Raw genomic sequence first — 17,958 nt, 5'->3', positions numbered from 1 at the left:
CATGTACTTCCCTAAAACCCAATCACAAACAATTCCTCTTACTCATCTCTGTGATGCCATTGAAATTGATAGATGAGAAGGAAGGAAGGAAAGACAATTTCACAATTATAGTTTGATATGTTTTCAAAGTTTTAATTAATGAAATAAGACACACTATATAAACATGAGATGGTAATAGTTATATATATGCCTAGCAAATCCTAGAAAATTGTCTAGAAACTACTAGACTTAAGAGAAAAGTTTATATTTTGGCTGTGTAAAAAAAAAAACCATGGAAAAAATCAATAGTAATTGTGTATGCCTTCCAGCAAATATGAAAAGGGGATAATTTCATACTTCATAAAAATATAAAATTCCAAGAAATCAATTTTATTGATTTAGGTTTTTGAAAAAGACTTGCTGTACAGATTTGAAAAGTGATTTGATTGATTCATGAGAATTATTATGGTAAGAAGGTAAGAAGACTAAAAATTTTAAAGATGTTAATTTTTCATGTTAACTCACCTATAAGCAAGATCTTAACACAAGTTTTTTGTAATTCGGTAAAGCAGTTTGAGAGTTCTCCAAAAGATGAATTGGGAGGTGATAGTGAAGATTTTTTAAAAAAAGTTTTACTAGCTGTAAATGCAGATCAGGAGACATTGAAACAGTGTGACACTGTACAAAATTAGAATTATGGATCAATATTACCAAATAGAAGTCCCAGAAATTGAATGAACTATATGTAATATTTTGGTATCTTATATGTCAGCTTTTAAACACAAGTGGTCATGAAAGATATATTTAATAAATGAGGTAGGAAAATCTAGCAGGCATTTCAGGAGAAAAATGTCAGTTTTGTTTTTAATCTTGAAGAGATAGATTCCAGATCATTAAAACAATTGTTTTCATCCTGTTTTCCTCCTACCCCAACACATCTAAGGGATGTGTTACATTCCCAGTAATAACATGGGATGAACTAGTACTACAGTGAGTCCATAGTTTGTATTAGGTGTATTTTCCCCCATATACCACCCTATTATTAATACCTTGTACAGACTTAAATCTCAATATTAAAGATGCACAGAAATCCTGAGCTGAAAGAACAGGATGAAATTACCACCCAGAGAATCTTGGTGAGACTTATACAGGATGTACTTTAGAAAAACAAAAACTGAATTTAGAATAAAGGAGTAGAATACTAGAAATGAGGAGGTGAGAAATTGGTAAAGTAGGTAAATTAAGCATTCACCTTGAAAAACCAATAACAATGAAGGTAATACTAATAATAAGGATTAATTTTATTGGAGGTACAGTGTTCTAAGATCTTAGGGATGAGACTAGAGATGGTGATTTACTCAGGCTTGCTCAAGTCACATACATGTGGTAGGAGATTAAAGATAATGAGCAAAAGAGTACTATAGGATATATTCTTTCTAGATGAAAAAAGGGATTAAAGGAAATAAGGACAATATCGCCCATCTCATAGGAAGCAGGAAAGAAGAGAAAAAGAAGCAAAGAAAATGTATGGAAAATTAAAAATACCCAAAAAATAAAAAAGGCAGACATAAACCCAAATGTGTAAACAATCATAATAAACGTAAATGGGTTAAACAAAGAACCTGAGACTTATACTTGACCTAACATTTGATGGAAGTATTCTTTTTCGTTACCTGAATCTGACTGCATCCTTCTGTCTCCTTCAAACTAATATAAGTTGAGTTACATTCAAATTATGAATGGGGTATGAGGATATTCTTCCCCATTTAGGAATGTGGAGTCTACTGGTGGGTTTGGTAAGCACTGACTCCAGCCCCTCACCCTTTAGATGCTGAGGATGGCACTTTTGCTAACATGACCCTAGTTTGTATGTTTCTCTAATCTCCCTTAAAGTTTGAATTGACAGAATTTTAAGTACAAACTTTACTAAAGTTTTAATTCTTTTCAATGGTTTGTTAAACAAATTAAACCTCTAGAAAAATGGAAACATTTGTACAATGAACTTCCATAGACCCGTCACCTAGATTCTACCATTAACACTTTACTATACCTGTTTTGTTAACCTGTGGATCCACCTGCCCATCCCTCTATCCATTCATTCATCAGTTGATCTTATCTTTTAATGTACTTCAAAGTTGTAAACATTAGTCCAAAGTTCTAATTTTTGATATTGTGAAACTATATAACACACAAAATACCAACTTTATAACAAAAAAAAAATTTTGTAATTCCACTTTTTAAAAGTAATACTTAGGTCCATAGGTTGTATTAGTGATACTGGAAGGTAAGGAAGTTGGTAAAATATCTGAAATACCATTTTCTGTGTACAATTTCTACCGTTTGTTTGTTTGTTTTTAGCAATAAAATAGCTTTGTCAGCCCTCAGGTTAGTAACTGGTTCTAAAATTATCTGGCATTAAAAATACTCAGAAATAACAGAATACTCAAAATTTGTGTTTTCTAACCAGGTAAATATGTGAGATCTGTAAGTTAATTACAATTCCTTAGAGCCAGAAACTATTGATAGAAGTCAGTAGCACTTGCAGGGATAGTCAGCCTGCCTTCATCCTGTGTTACCCAGGGGTGCTGAGCCAGTGTTACCTGGGAGAATTAAAACTGGAAGGCATTGCCAAGACATTCCTTAGTCAGTTTGATAAACCTTTTTAGAACATTAAAATTCTGGAAACCATCTAGAATGTAGAATACAGGGCATGCTCTGCTTACTTGTTGTCTCTTATTTATTTATTTATTTTTATTTTTAGGAGGTGCCAGGGATTGAACCCAGGACCTCATTTGTACATGGAAAACAGATGCTCAATCACTCCCCAGTGAGAACTGGTTTTTTCATTTGTTTGGTTTTTTTTTAGGAGGTACCAGGGATCAAATCCAGGACCTCAGTCCATGGGAAGGAGGCACTCAACCGCTTGAGCTACATCTGCTCCCCTCTCTTATTCTTTATCTATATGTTTACCATGTGTCAGTGGGAAACACTAAAATCCTTTAAATAAAATACATGGCTTAACCCACACTATTTATTGAATAATCCCCTGCACCCTTTTTTTGGAGTTTCAGTGAGTTAGGGGAATTTTCACATTGTATTACTGAGTACCTCGCATTAAAGAAGATGGTTTGGGCATTCTTGCTACATGGATATATCATATCTATATTGCTTTCCATAGTGTTGGATAAGAAGTTTAGTGGCTACCCATTGTCATCTGGGTCATAAAGCCAATATTATACAAATCTATGAGTGTTTATATCTTCTCTTTAGATATTCATTTTCTTGTAAAGTTAATGCAGCATTTGTATCCTTCTGTCCTTTGATTTTCCTTACTAGAAACTGTAATCCAAATTGTACAGTTTTGTACAATGGCACCAGCTTTGTTGAGATTCTTGTATGTGTGTGGCTTAATGACCAGCTAATTATGCTGGGATTTCAGCCTTCTAAAACTTTAGTACTGGGGCTCAAGGGGTTGCTGTTCCCTCTTCCCAATTCCTCTGCCCCATTGTGTGTCTTCTCTGTCTTCAGTTCTGGTTCTCTTTTCTTAGTTTTTCTAGTTGGGTTCCCTTCAGTGACCTCTCTCCCTTGCCATTGTTATTTCTAATTGTTGCAGCTACTGACCTCTACTACTTTCTTTTTCAGTTTCCTGTCTTATTTTTTTCTGTTACCTATTCTTTTTCTAGGGTTTTTGATTTTCACAGAAAAATGCTGGCGTTTTATAGTCATCAACAACCAATTAAAATATTCATATAATGTAATCTTAAGGGTTTTTTTTTTTTTGGTTATTATTTTTATTGTTGCATGTTCTCATGAATTTTCTGCTTTGTTACCAATAAGTTTTGTAGGCATTTGTTTATTTCAGGGTGATTTCAATTTATAAACTGCTCTGGGGAGCTGAGGGTTTCTGATGGTTGGTGTCTGAATTGCTGAGGTTTCATTATGTAAACTATATTCATATTTTTCCTTGACAAAAACTTTAAATCTGGAAATGTAAAATGAGCAACCATTGTGAAAAGCAATATGGGTGTTCTTCAAAAAGTTAAATATGGAATTACTGTATGACTTGGCAATTCCTCTTCTAGGTATATTTCCAAAGAGAGTTAAAACAAGGTCTCAAACAGATATTTGTACATCAGTGTTTATAGCAGCATCATTCACAATAGCCAAAAGGTGGAAACAGTCCAAGTGTCCATCACCAAATGAATGGATAAACAAAATATGGTACATACGCACAATGGATTATTTGGCCATAAGAATGAATGAGGTATAAGACATGCTGCAACATGGAAGAAACCAGAAGACATAATGCTCAGTGAAATAAGCAAGGCACATAAGCACAAATATTATATGATACTACTTATAAGAGATGACTAGAAATAGTAAATTTGCAGGGATAGAAAGCAGATTAGAAGTTACCAAGGGAAAGGAGAGTGTTAAATTTGTTTTGAAATCTTGATATAAATCTATATATAACATTCCAAATCTATGCTCAGAAATTCTGCTAAAAAGGGAAATAATAAAACTTAAAGATTATCAATCCTTTTGGAAGAGTTCATCTTTAAAATTACGGCATTTTATAGTAAAATATTTAGAAGGGAAATGTTCCCTGTAAAAGATAACACTGAATATACCAGGCACTTGCTTGGTATTTGTTGAGTAAATGAGTGACCATCGGAAAAGGCAGCACGCTTTAGGGGAAACAGGAGTAAGTGATTGTTGGGCTCCTGGGTTCTCCTCCTAGCTCTCTTTTGACTTGATGATCCTTTCCTGGAATTTAGGACCTTCATTTTATAAATGAAAAGTTTGGACTAGAAAGTCTCTAAAAGTCTGTCCCTTTCAGACATAAAAATTTTTCTTTCTTCCTATTTCAAGCATTAAATTCAGTTTGTTGCTTTCTAGTGGTAGTGATTTCATATAAAATCAAGTGAACTACTTGATTTTAGCTTCTGGCTATTATTGTTCACACAGTGCTTCTTGATTGCTGATGTTATTCCATTATTCTTCACTTGACCACTAAAGAAATTTTTCAATATAAAAAATAAAGCAAGAAATCATTTTTAAGGTCTTTTGCTTAAGTATATTCAATTATTTAGTGTAAACCATTGTCTTTTCATCCTGTTCTGACTCTCCAGAATTCTACCATCAACTTCATAGTTGTTCTGTTCTCAAATACTACTAGAGCAACTTCAAATTTTGATTAAGCATTTAAAAAAATTATATTATTTTTGTTCTTCATTATTTTAGATCAGCAGGCCAAAAAGTACAAGACTGTTACTTCTATCAAATTTTTATGGAAAAAAATGAGAAAGTTGGAGTTCCTACAATCCAGCAGTTGTTAGAATGGTCTTTTATCAACAGTAACCTGAAATTTGCAGAGGTTAGTGATAATTATTTGCTGTATTTTGTATGTATGTTTTAAGGATTTTTAACACTGCTGTGGATTCCAAAACTATTAATTTTTACTAACTGAGAATAGTTTGAAACACATTAAGAAAACACAAATAGAAAAAAAAATAATGTGTAGTGTTTCAACTTTGTCCTTGTAGAAAATACCAGAGAATTAAGGTAAAATTTTTTGGATTTTTGGTGTTGAAGAAAAAAACCAAGCTAGTTTGTAGCTTAAAAGCCTTTAGGTAATTTAAAGCAAAAGGAAGATTTATATTTTTTAAAAGAACTGCCATCTCTTTTTATTATGTGAATTAAGTATTTAACATTTTATCCAAGTATGCTATCTAAATATATCCAAATAGAAGCTTTATTTTTCCCCCTTCAATAAGAGATAAAATGTCAATAAATTTGCTTATATTGGTTTGTTAATGAACAAGTGATATACTTTTCTTTTACTGTCTACTAAGGCCCTTCACAATTTCAGTAATATATGCTTATGGTTTATTTTTATTATATTTATTTCTGAAGGAATGGTTGGTAACACCCTAACAGTCATAGTTATTTATTTGCTGAAATATAAGGAATAGTGTTGTTCAGTGATGACAGTTTCTGCACTATTCTTGCAAAACCAATTTCTCCAAAATTTTTACTAAATATCAACCTAGAGTAGAATGTTGCTTTAGATAGCCATTATAATATTTGAGGGCCAAGATTATATAACATGCTGACCTCTAGCTATCAGTGTGTCCATATGATAATAGGTTTCTTGAAGACATGTGACATCTTGCTGTTCTATCTCGTGACTCTTTTTTTTTTTTTAATTTTTTAATTCATTTTGTAAAAATATTACATTAAAAAATATGAGGTCTCATTCAACCCCACCACCCCCACCCCACCACTCCCCACCCCAGCAACACTCACTCCCATCATCATGACATATCCATTGCATTTGGTAAGTATATCTCTGGGCATCGCTGCACCTCATGGTCAGTGGTCCACATCATAGCCCATACTCTCCCACGTTCCATCCAGTGGGCCCTGGGAGGATCGACAATGTCCGGTAATTGTCCCTGAAGCACCACCCAGGACAACTCCAAGTCCTGAAAACGCCTCCACATCTCATCTCTTCCTCCCATTCCCCATACCCATCAGCCACCATGGCCACTTTTCCCACACCAATGCCACATTTTCTCTGTGGACCTTGGATTGGTTGTGTCCATTGCACCTCTATGTCAAGAGGAGCCTTAGATTCCACATGCCACCTCTATGTCAAGAGGAGCCTTAGATTCCACATGGATACTGGATGCAGTCCTCCTGCTTTCAGTTGTAGGCACTCTAGGCTCCATGGTGTGGTGGTTGACATTCTTCAACTCCATGTTAGCTGAGTGGGGTAAGTCCAATAAATCAGAGTGTAGGAGTTGAAGTCTGTTGAGGCTCAGGGCCTGGCTATCATGTTGTCAGTCCAGAGATTCAAATCCCCTAGATATATCTTAAACCCCCGCACCATCTACAATTCCAGTAAAGTAGCATGAAAGCCTTGTGAAAAGAGATCCCATCTGTGTCCAGCTCCATCATGCAGAAATACCAGCTCCAAAGAAGGGCCAACTGACATGGCAGTGAACCCCATCTGCCATGACCCTAGAACCTGTGGGTCTCTTTAGCCCTCAAAAGAACCAATACCTGGGGTTGTATCTACTTTATCTGTCTCTGAGACTCTGCTCAGGTGTGCATAAGGGCAATCCTTCTGACATCCTCCAGACTCTTTTTTAGAGACTCATAGCCATATAAACTCATTTGTCCTCTCCATTTCCCCCTTAATTTAGGTCAAACAGCATTTTTAACTCCTGTTATTATATGTAGACAGGGATATTCTGCTCGTCCGTGTTGAACCTTTAATTCAAGGTCATTTTCTAGTTGCGTCATCAGTTGGTACTTGGTAGTGATCCCTTGGTGCCAGAGAGGCTCATCCCCGGGTGTCATGTCCCACGCTGGGGGGAAGGCATTGCATTTACATGCTGAGTTTGGCTTCGAGACTGGCCACATTTGAGTAACATGAAGGCTGTCAGGAGGAAACTCCTAGGCACAGTGCTGCTCTAGGCCTTGTTCTTATTTCAGGCATATAGGCTCACAAGCATAGCCATTAGTATCAGGGGCTCACTGTTGGACCCTCATTCCTTCCTGGTCCTTACCGTTGCACCTGGGGGACTGCCGCTGCTCCCCTAGGGACCACGACAGAGCACCCCCGGCCAGGAACCCAGTACCCCCCCCAGCTGTAGTTTTTAATTGTTGCCACTATGAGTATATCCAAACATTACCATGCACCCTGGACATATGCCTTTTGTAGCTCCCTGTCAACCATATATCACCTGTCAATAACATCCTATACCAGTATTCCTCCACTGCCATTGTTGAACCACTCTGTGATCCAAAACTTCCTGAAAAGTGAAGCCCAATATAATGTCAGGATCCCTTACTAGTAAAATGGAATATAGTGATGGGTTTAAAGGTTAGATATAGAATACGTATTGATTTGGAAAAATTCTACATCCTATCTTTTTCTTTTCTTTTTTCCTAATTATTAAGCTTCTCTTCACAAGAGCCCTAGATCACAGTAATTCATATATACAATATACAGTACTCCCACACATCCACCATAAAACCTTTTTCCCTTCCACAGCGATATTCTTATAACTTATTCATATCATATTTACTGAAACTGATATACAGACTCTGAGACAATAGCTTTCAAACAAGGTGACATCTGTGCTTACATTGTGGTCCATACTTTAGGATATACAGTTTTCTGAATTTTTAGTTATCCTATGTTTCACATTATGGTTTACATTATTAGTTTATCATCCCCTATATGTTTATGGTGTAATATTACATGTTTTATATCCATCCTTGTGTACTCTCATGAAACTCCTCTTGACTCTTTACATTACATTTGGATTATGTTTTAAAGTCTATCAACATTATGACTAAGATCACTACATGGCTTGACAGCCATGACTGTTTCAGTTTTGGAGAGAAAACATTTTTACAACTTTGATTCTAAAAATATTTATCTTTTTTTAGGCACCATCATGTCTGATTATTCAGATGCCTCGATTTGGAAAAGACTTTAAACTATTTAAAAAAATTTTTCCTTCTCTGGAATTAAATATAACAGATTTACTTGAAGACAGTAAGTATAAGATTTTTTAGTTTGATTTGTTTGTTTTTTAGAAGTAGACCATCAGGTCTTTCTTATTCACTGGGAGAGTATATAACTGGATACAATTTTTCTAAAAGGCAGTTTAGTATCTGAAGAGCCTTGGAATATTGTCAGTAATTTTACTTCTAGAAATTTATTCTCAGAAACTAATCAGAGATACAAATAAATATTTTATATGTATATTGTCACATGATTAATAAATTATAAGTAATCTAAATGTTAACAAGAGAATAGTTAAATGAATTATGGTATATCTGTACAATGAAACTGTTGCCATTAAATTCGTCTGTTTGGAAAGCCAATGTATGTGAAAATGGTCATGATACAATGTTAAGTGAAAAGTTAAGTACACTGATATTTTCTATAATAGGAGTTTTAAAATATACACATGTGTACACATGTATGCATACATGTGCAGATATAAAATTATTGGAGAAAGTACACAATGATATTGATAGTGATTATCTCTTGCTAATTGGAATTGTAGATTTTTCAGTGTTTTTCTTTATACTTTCTTTGAATTTTTCAACAATGGACATTCTTTACTTTTATAATCAGGGGTAAGCACCCTAGACTATGTTATTTTAAAATAGTCAGTTGGTCAGAGAAAATGTCTTTAAAGATATACTGAATCCAAGGAAATTGCCAACTTTAGGTTTATGGGGATGAGGAGGAGGGGTGGACCGTTTTGAGTTCATGAACATTATTCTTTCTAAAGCATAACTTTTCTTGCTGATCTTCTGAATGAAAAAAATGCATTTTTAAAGGCAACTTAACCTCTTTCCACCATTTTAGCTCCCAGGCAGTGCCGGATATGTGGAGGACTTGCAATGTATGAGTGTAGGGAATGCTATGATGATCCTGACATCTCAGCTGGAAAAATCAAACAGTTTTGTAAAATCTGCAACAATCAAGTAAGTTTGACTTCTCTTAATGGATGTTCACTTGTAGAGCAGTAGATTATATGTCATTGAAAATAGATTTCAGGTTTTGGCGAGTTTTGAAAAATCAGTTAACTTGAAAAAATTCATAATAAATTGTTATTATTTAGCTTCTTCTGACTATTTGTTAGATATCTATGAAGTCTTATAAGGAATGTGCTAAACTAGAGTAAGTGAAGTCCATTGACTTGAAACCCCTTGGCTCAGTAACTGCTTTCTTTTCATGTTCCATTTTAGGTCCATCTTCATCCCAAGAGGTTAAATCATAAATATAACCCAGTGTCACTTCCCAAAGATTTGCCTGACTGGGACTGGAGACATGGCTGCATACCCTGTCAGAAAATGGAGTTGTTTGCTGTTCTCTGCATAGAAACAAGCCACTATGTTGCTTTCGTGAAATATGGGAAAGATGCCTCTGCCTGGCTCTTCTTTGATAGCATGGCTGATCGGGATGGTATTTCAAAAACCTTTCTTCTGCATTGTGGCAGTGTTTTAGTTTATAGTGGGTTGGTTCATTGTGGGATAGCCTTTTCTGCACAATAAGATATTTTGTTAGAAAATTCAGAAGATCTTAAATCTTGAAATGCATTAACCACCCTCCTACCAAAATTGAGGAATACTGTTGTTTTGATATTTTGACATGCATATACAGTTTGTTACCAAGAAAAAATACTCCCCAAATTCTTATTTTAAGATTGAGAGATTTTCTTTTCAGATTTTTTATCTTTTATTTTCAGGCTCCTCTCATTTTCTGGATAAGCCCTATCTGCTGTTTATTGGTGCCAAGCTCTCTGGGAAGTCCATTCAGTCATTATGCCTAAATCTTTGAAATACCCTATAAGATAGGAGTCATTCCTGGTTTTTGCTTATTAAAGCTGAGTTTGAAGGGGTGGAAGGTCACATACCTGATGTCAAATTCAGTCTTTCTGACCTTAGACCTTACGTATTTTTATGCTAAACTATGTCATATTCCTAACAACAAAACTAAGAACAGAAGTAAATATCCTCTTTGGAAACATAAGCCTCTTCTGCATTTAATATATTTCTACCTGAAATGGCAAATATATTACATACACTTCCCAGGTTATTTTCTAGAAGGGTTAGTCATTTATTTCACAAACATTTAATGAGTGCGCGTGAAGTGCCAGGGACTGTGGTTGTCAAAACAGCTACCCCTCTGCATTTATGGAGTTTACAGATGAGGACCAGCCCTAGGAAATGTTGCGAAGTATGATTTCCCACATTCCTCCCTTCTTCTAGCGCATTTTTCCTTTAAGCACCTTCTCAAACGTGAATCCCCACAGTCTTCTACTGTGGCCTTCTTGTAGCCTAGGACATCCTCTTGTGGTAGCCTCTTCACCAGAGGCCCATGCGCTAGACAAGGATTCTCAGCCTTTCAGCTCTCAGCCACTTGAAGCACAGTCCTACCTGTAAGTGTGCCCCACCCCAGTTGACATTTGCATCGAATGGTATAACTCAACACATGGAAATTTCAGATGTTTGGAAAGCCAGTGGGAGAGCTAAACTGGAAGGGCCTTTCCTGGAATCCCTAAAACCGTACTATGGCGTTGTTCATAGTTTGATGATAGTTCAAGCAAATCTTGCTATAGATGTGCAAAGAAATTTTTTTTTTTTTAATTTAGGGAAATATGTTAGTGTTGATTTTACTAGCTCTGCTCTAAATTGACCAATCCCATGGTAAATTGGGATGCTTGTGTCTGGGAGGGAATGTGGAAAGGTGAAGTATTGAATGTCGTGTGTGTATGTGTGTATAACATTATTCCCCAAGTGAATGCAGAGAGCAGCCTGAAAGGTAGGTTTTGGGCTTTTCTCAGGACGTTTCTTTTCACTAATTTGTTCACTGCTGGCCCTGGAATCCTTTCAGAAATCAAGAAATGAGAAAATTGTCAACACTTTAAAAGAGGTCTTAACTTCTAGAAATCAGAAGTAAAGTGTGGTCTTTCAGATCCTTTACTAAATCATGGTTAAAGATTAAAGATTTGCTTTGGTATGGGTCAGGGCAGCAAATAAGATTTTGGAATTTTGCCCTCTAAAAAGAGCTCTTCTTTCTCCTAGGTGGTCAGAATGGCTTCAACATTCCTCAGGTTACCCCATGCCCAGAAGTAGGCGAGTACTTGAAAATGTCTCTGGAAGATCTGCATTCCTTGGACTCCAGAAGAATCCAAGGATGTGCACGGAGACTTCTTTGTGATGCATATATGTGCATGTACCAGAGTCCAACAATGAGTTTATATAAATGAATCTGGAGAGGTGAAGAAACTGGATGCAAAATTTCAGTGTTGCATTTACTGAGCTGGCAGTTTTGCTCAACGTCCATTGCCGGCAATGGATGTCTTCTGTGGCGATAATCCTTCAGAAAAGGATTCCTGTGTTTAAAAACAAATTGCTTTTGTGTTACTGAAGTATTTAATAAGAAGCATTTTGCACTCTAGAAAGTATGTTTGTGTTGGTTTTTTAAGAAGTCTAAATGAAGTTATTAATACCTGAAGCTTTAAGTTAAGTGCATTGATCATATGATATTTTTGGAAGCATAAAATTTTAATTGTGATAGTTTAAAACCTTTTAGTCCATTGCAAATGTAAATAAATGTGTCTTCTTTATGGACCAAGGATATGAAATCATTTTTCCTTTGTAGCTAATGGCTGCCTCGAGGAAGAAATAATTTGGTTTTATTAAGAGTCTACTTTCAATCCAGTTATTAAAGTTGTACTGAGTTTGATTTGTTAACCCTCTCCTAGAAGTGCTGGCTCCCGCATGTCTGCAACCTGCTGAGTTTCTGTGTTTCTGCAGTAGTGGTCAGAAAAACACGTTACTTCCCTTACTGCTGGTGTTTTCTATTTGTTCTGGTTTTGAGATATCTGAGTGATTCTGTCAGAAAATGTCCTTTTTTGGGTGTAATTTCCCTGGGGGAATTAGGGTATTCAGCGGTTGAAGTTCTTTGTTCACAGTATTATCTGTCAGCTAACAGGTTTTTTTTTTTAAATAGCGTTCTCTATTTTGTGGAACTGGGCAGAGAAAATTTTATAAAAGGGGTAGGGTGATAAGTATAATAATATATTCCCACTCAAATATATGGTCCATAAGAAAAGTAATTCGGCATATAAAATTACTCATTAAAATTTTCCTGAAAAGATGTATTAGCTATCTAACTTCTACTATTTTAAATAAGACTGTCCAGAATTTACATTTGTTCAGTTAGCCTGTACCCTTGCTAAATTCGGTTTAGTTTCACTGGAAATAATGACAGTTCTGAATCAGATATTTTACTGAAATGTTATCAGCAGCTTCATCCTCTTCTTGATTAATAAATAGGAAATGGATGTTTTCTTAGCCAATATCCATAGTGTGTGTGTAGACCACAGTGGACATTGTAGAGTAGAACTATAGATTATAAATGTCAGTGCTGTAGGCTGTGTATTCTCTGAGTGTTGTTTTGTGGTATTTTTGTCTTTCTGGAATGACTTCCTAACTCTGCAGACAGACAGAAAAGTTGTCATATGCAAAGAACATATGACTTGATAAACTAATGTCAAAAAATTGGAAAGAATCTTCACAAACCCTGCAATTCTTTTTTTTGAAAGGACTCTTACCCTTTGATTTTATCATTCTATTTTGCTAATATTTATTACCTTTGTAAATCATAAGGAGGCACAAAAATTCTTTCATTTTATAATTTTTCCACTTTTGAAATGAAAGCATATCCAGTTTGCGTGAGGTGTTGTACTGCAGAGTCCTTGGGTTGGGGAGGTGAGATGATCTCAGATCAAGGGGCTGAGGGTGAGGCGCCCTGGCTGAAGAGCTGGCCCTGCCGCCATCCATCTTGAGTGCAAGAAGAGGCCTGGGATGCAAGATGGCTACAGTCTCTTCTCATTCTGACCATCTAGAAGTCCTGTCATCGTCATTTAGATAATGTGTTAAATAAGTAAATGGATAAATAAGATTATCAATGCGATTGTTAGTTGTTGTTTTTGTTTTTGCTACTAGGCCTGGGAACATGGGACCTTGTATGTGGGAAGCCGGCACTCAACCACTGATCCACATTGGCTCTCCTGAGTTGGCTTTTTCATGTTTGCTTGTTGCTTGTTTTTAGGAGGCACCAGGGACCAAACCCAGGACTTCCTATGTGGGAAGCAGGCACTCAACTGCTTGAGCCACATCCACTCCTTTTCGATCTGATTTAAAAAGTTTATCTGGAGGAATGATTAGGAATCTGTGAATAGGTAAAACTGGATTCAACTGTGTTTTTGTGTGTGTGTCTGTGTGTTATTTTGTTTTTGTTTTTAAAGAAAAGACAATTCATTTTCTATAAGAATTAAAACAAAATGTCAGTTGAGGGAAGGCTTGCCTGTCTAAGCCTCTTGGTGGCAGGAGATTTGAAGAAGTGTTTGCATGCATGCCTGGTTTCGAATGGTGTATAGAGACTTTTTCAAGTGGTAGAGTCAGTCCTCAGCCATAAATTACTTCTAGCAACAGTTTCTTGGAGTAGAGCTTTACATCCTTTTAATGTTGCTTTTGAGGGAGGGAGTTCTCCTAAGGGATGCAAGGGGCCAAGTCTGGTGATGCCTGTTGGAGGTGTGGCTCCTTCCCTGCTTCTGAGCACCATGAAACCAGCAGGAAAGGTTTCTTCCCATCCCGGACCATTCCCTCTGGCCTCCTCCTTGCTCCTTGCACTGGCAGAACCTGGACTGTCACCTGCACATCATCAGGGCTGGGCTGCATGGCATTAGTGGCTGATGTTCCTGTTTATTTTTTAAACTTAAATTTTCTTTAATGTTTAATGTTCTAACCAAAATCTCTGAACAAGATGACAGTTTAGTAGAATGATCTTATTTTTGACATGGTTCATGATTCATAGCTACAAACAGAAAAAATAACAACTCATGTTTCTCCCACCTCCAAATCAAAACACACGGGGTGTGCATGTATGTGCATGTACATGTGTGTGCACACATGTGCATGCCTTCATATATATGGAGAGAGCCAGACCGTGGGAAACTAAAAGCTAAATGTGTTCAGGCCCTCACCATCAATTTTATAAATGAGTTTGACTCCATCCACAAAAGAATGTTTTGTTAGACTGGAGAATACATTGAAAATCAAAAGAAACAATAACAAAAAGTTGCTAAGGATTGGCTCCTTAGACTAGTTTAGGATTTTTCTCATTTATATTTGCTAAATGTGGTAGGTAAATGGCCAGATTCATCCTATCCCTTGAATTTTTAAAATTTTTCAGGTAATTCAGGATCAAAGGGAAGATAGTGATTGAACTTATGGAACTTATGCTGGCATTCACGTTCTTGGTTTGAACATGGTATCTTCATAAATAGAAGTGTTCCTCCCCTCCTCAGCTCGATCTCGATGTCCAGCTACATGGTTTTACATCATCTCAGATGGTCATAGACAGAGATGTGAGTGGAGAATATGGTATTGGGCCTTAGCTGAATGTCTGCTAACCAACAAGTATTTATTGGACATTTATTAGGTAACTAGGATTGTGTCAGAAGGAATATGAGAATGGTCCCTTCCCTCAAACAACTTACTACCTAATTTCAGCAACAGAATAACTTGTTCCTGAAGTATTGTTTACCCTACATGGAAGGGTGACAGGTCTGGGGGAAAGCTCTGGGAGGAGTATGGTATAGCAGAAAAGTTGTGGACTAGGGGACAGGAGACCTGGGTTTTCTAGCCCTTTCTGTTGCTTGCTCTGTAGCTGTGGACAAGCTTTTGACTTCTTTAGGTCTTAGTTTCCTCCTTGGTATAAGGAGAGGACTGGGCTATGAGATTTAACGGGAAAAAATGAAAACATCTGGGTTCTAGGCCATAACTGCTGGATCTGACTCTCCATGAATGGGGCTTAGGAAGAAGCAACACCAGGTGAACCTGGCGAGCAGCTGTTTTTGATAACCACTGAAAAAGATTTTGAAGATTCCTTCTCTTTCTGTGATTGTGTGGTCATATAATGTTATTGTGTTAATCATTCTATATAAATATGGGTAATTGGGCATTTACCATATTTTTCATCTGTGTTTACATATGAATTTATATAAGAAATACATTTTAGTATATGTACCTCAACCTACTCTTTCCTTGAGGTTATGGCAGTCTTTGAAAAAGAAGATAATTCTTAAGAATATGTTTCATGTTATTTACCTGAACATTTTCCTTCCATTTTATTTCTTTAGTGGAAATTGAGTGTCTGGGAAGCAAAGAAATCGGAAAGCAAAATTGTCATTCAAAGTTAAAGAAAAAAATACATTGTGTCTTACTATCTGCTACTTTATGATGAACATTTAAAACTTAATGAGAAGATTATTCTCTGGAGTAACAGGTCCTTTTGTCATAAAGTAAGATATCCTTGTTGAAGCAGGTGGGCCATAAGGCCTGTAAATTCGACCACCTTCTCTCAGGTTCAGTGATGTTAGCACACCCGCAGTTCTCTGTCAATGGAAGTATTTGACTCCCCAAGGCAAAGTGGGGGATGGGGGGGATGCTAAAATGGAAACTAGCACGCAGAAGGGGGTGGAGGAAGAAGGAAGGTCAACTGCTTAAAGCCCCTGTGGTACAGGGGCCACAGGAAAGCCGGTTTCTGTGGCTCCCACAGGCTGGCGTCTCTCTTCAGAGACTAGGACTGCTGAGTGAGGCTTCCTGCAGGAAGTTAGCATTAGACTTGTCCAGTCTCCTTTCAGGTGTTTTCTGCGGGGGAGGGGAAAGAGAGAGAGGGAGAGAGGAAGGGAGGGAGGGAGAGGGAGGATAGAAAAAGAGACCTTTTACTCTAAATGTTGGAGAAGCTGAAGCGTTTCTCTTGAGGCAGAAAGCAGTGGTAAAATGTTAACCAGCAAATGTGGCCGAGGATGGTGAAAAGTGGTAAAGAAGTACAGTCCTTTTCTGAGCATAGCAAACCTCAGTATTGATAGCCAGGTCATGCAAGAACCCCATCTGATTTCCTGGCTCTCTTGGCTCTCACCCTATTTTAAATTCATCATTTCCTTCTATAGCTTGCATGAGGTCGCAGGAAAGGGCCACTTACCAAGGGGATTAACCTTTAAGTGCCACAGCTTCAGACATTTTTCTTGTGAGTTTGAACTGTACATTTTTGCTTTTTACTTTTTTTAGATGGATTGTTTTGGAGACTCAACTGTCCTTGATTTTATTTTATTATATGGCCTAATACTGTGGAATTTTGACTCCAGAAAGTCTTAGTATCATGTCATAAATATTAATTAAAAAAAAAAAAATCCCATTTGAAACTTCCCAGGGCAGTTGTGCTATCAGTAGATTGGTAAAATGGAGCACATTTTGTACTGCATTTCCCATTTCTGGTAACTTGTTCAACATTTTAAAAATTTATTTTTTGCCTGAAGAGCATCCTGTATTTATGAAAACATTCTTTAAAAATAACATCACATAAAATGTCCCTTTACTAAATTGGATTTAGCCTTAATTTTATTAAATTTTGTAGAGATGAATGAAGTGCTGCTGTGGAAAGAAATGTACTATATAACTATTTCTGTATCATTAAAATTAAATTTTTATGGTTCTTTTACCTTGATTTCTTTGAGGAGGGGCCTTGGGTTATTATGGGAAAATTGGAATTGGTCTTTACAATATATGAGGTTGTTGCTGTGGTGCGAGGTAAGAGGTTCCTATGGAAAAATGATGTACCTGGACAGACTGTTTCTTTGTACTTCAGCCAAATTTACAGTTCTTTCAGAAGCAACCTCACACTTAGCCTGTTCTGGAATGCATGCCACGGCTCTCCGGGTTGCTTCCTGGCGTAATGGTTCTGTGGGGTTTTTTTGATCCTGCTTGGCATTTCCAAGCTCTGATTTGAAATGATGCTTAGTCTGAACCACCAGTCTCTAAACCACTCAACCAGAAAGTACATTATTTCATCATTGGCAAACATGGCACAAAGCTCTTAACTATAGAGTAGTGTGCCCTTGTCTCCTACATTTGCCAAGGAGACAATTAGATGCTTTCCTTTTCTGTAGCACCCAAAGAAATTACACGATGCTATATGGAATGGACATTTTTCCTTTAGTCTTTGTTCAGAGAACAGGTAAAACAAGTCTTCCTCTGGAATTCCTCAGAATTTAAGGCAGTAAAGTTGGTAATATTGGTATTAGTATATTCAAGAATTCAAGAACTTTCCTGTTTCCAAAACCAATAGCTGAATGAACATTCTGGCCTTGTCTAAACTATGCCATTTGAACAGCACTGAGATTTCCCTCAGATTCAAGGTTTTGCCTACTTTTTAGTAGATACCATTCTTTCTGACTCAGGTATATTAATGTGACAGCTATACTTGTGTCCCCTGAGGATCTGGAGAGTCAAGTGAAAGGACACACTTGCTGAGGAGAGCTGGCCTGGAGAAAAAGGCACTGTGGGCCCACCTGGGGCTTCTCCTTCCTG

General features: G+C 36.8%; 1 protein-coding gene across 4 annotated transcripts in view; it reads left to right on the top strand.

The window, feature by feature from the left end:
- CYLD (CYLD lysine 63 deubiquitinase) overlaps positions 1–17,083 on the top strand; it is a 68,002-nt gene extending 50,919 nt beyond the window's left edge. For all 4 annotated transcript variants that reach the window (XM_004450422.5, XM_058280030.2, XM_058280031.2 and 1 more), the window contains 5 exons: positions 5,224–5,356; positions 8,446–8,554; positions 9,380–9,498; positions 9,763–9,979; positions 11,602–17,083. In XM_004450422.5, the coding sequence (XP_004450479.1) occupies positions 5,224–5,356; positions 8,446–8,554; positions 9,380–9,498; positions 9,763–9,979; positions 11,602–11,786 (763 nt within the window). In that variant the 3' untranslated portion in view covers positions 11,787–17,083. The remainder of the gene's footprint in view (positions 1–5,223; positions 5,357–8,445; positions 8,555–9,379; positions 9,499–9,762; positions 9,980–11,601) is intronic.
- The last annotated feature ends 875 nt before the right edge of the window (positions 17,084–17,958 follow it).

The sequence above is a fragment of the Dasypus novemcinctus genome, chromosome 18 (genome assembly GCF_030445035.2).
Source record: "Dasypus novemcinctus isolate mDasNov1 chromosome 18, mDasNov1.1.hap2, whole genome shotgun sequence".
In the NCBI taxonomy this organism is placed as follows: domain Eukaryota; kingdom Metazoa; phylum Chordata; class Mammalia; order Cingulata; family Dasypodidae; genus Dasypus; species Dasypus novemcinctus.
Note: the sequence above shows the minus strand (reverse complement) of the source record. Positions and strands in the feature narration are given on the sequence as shown.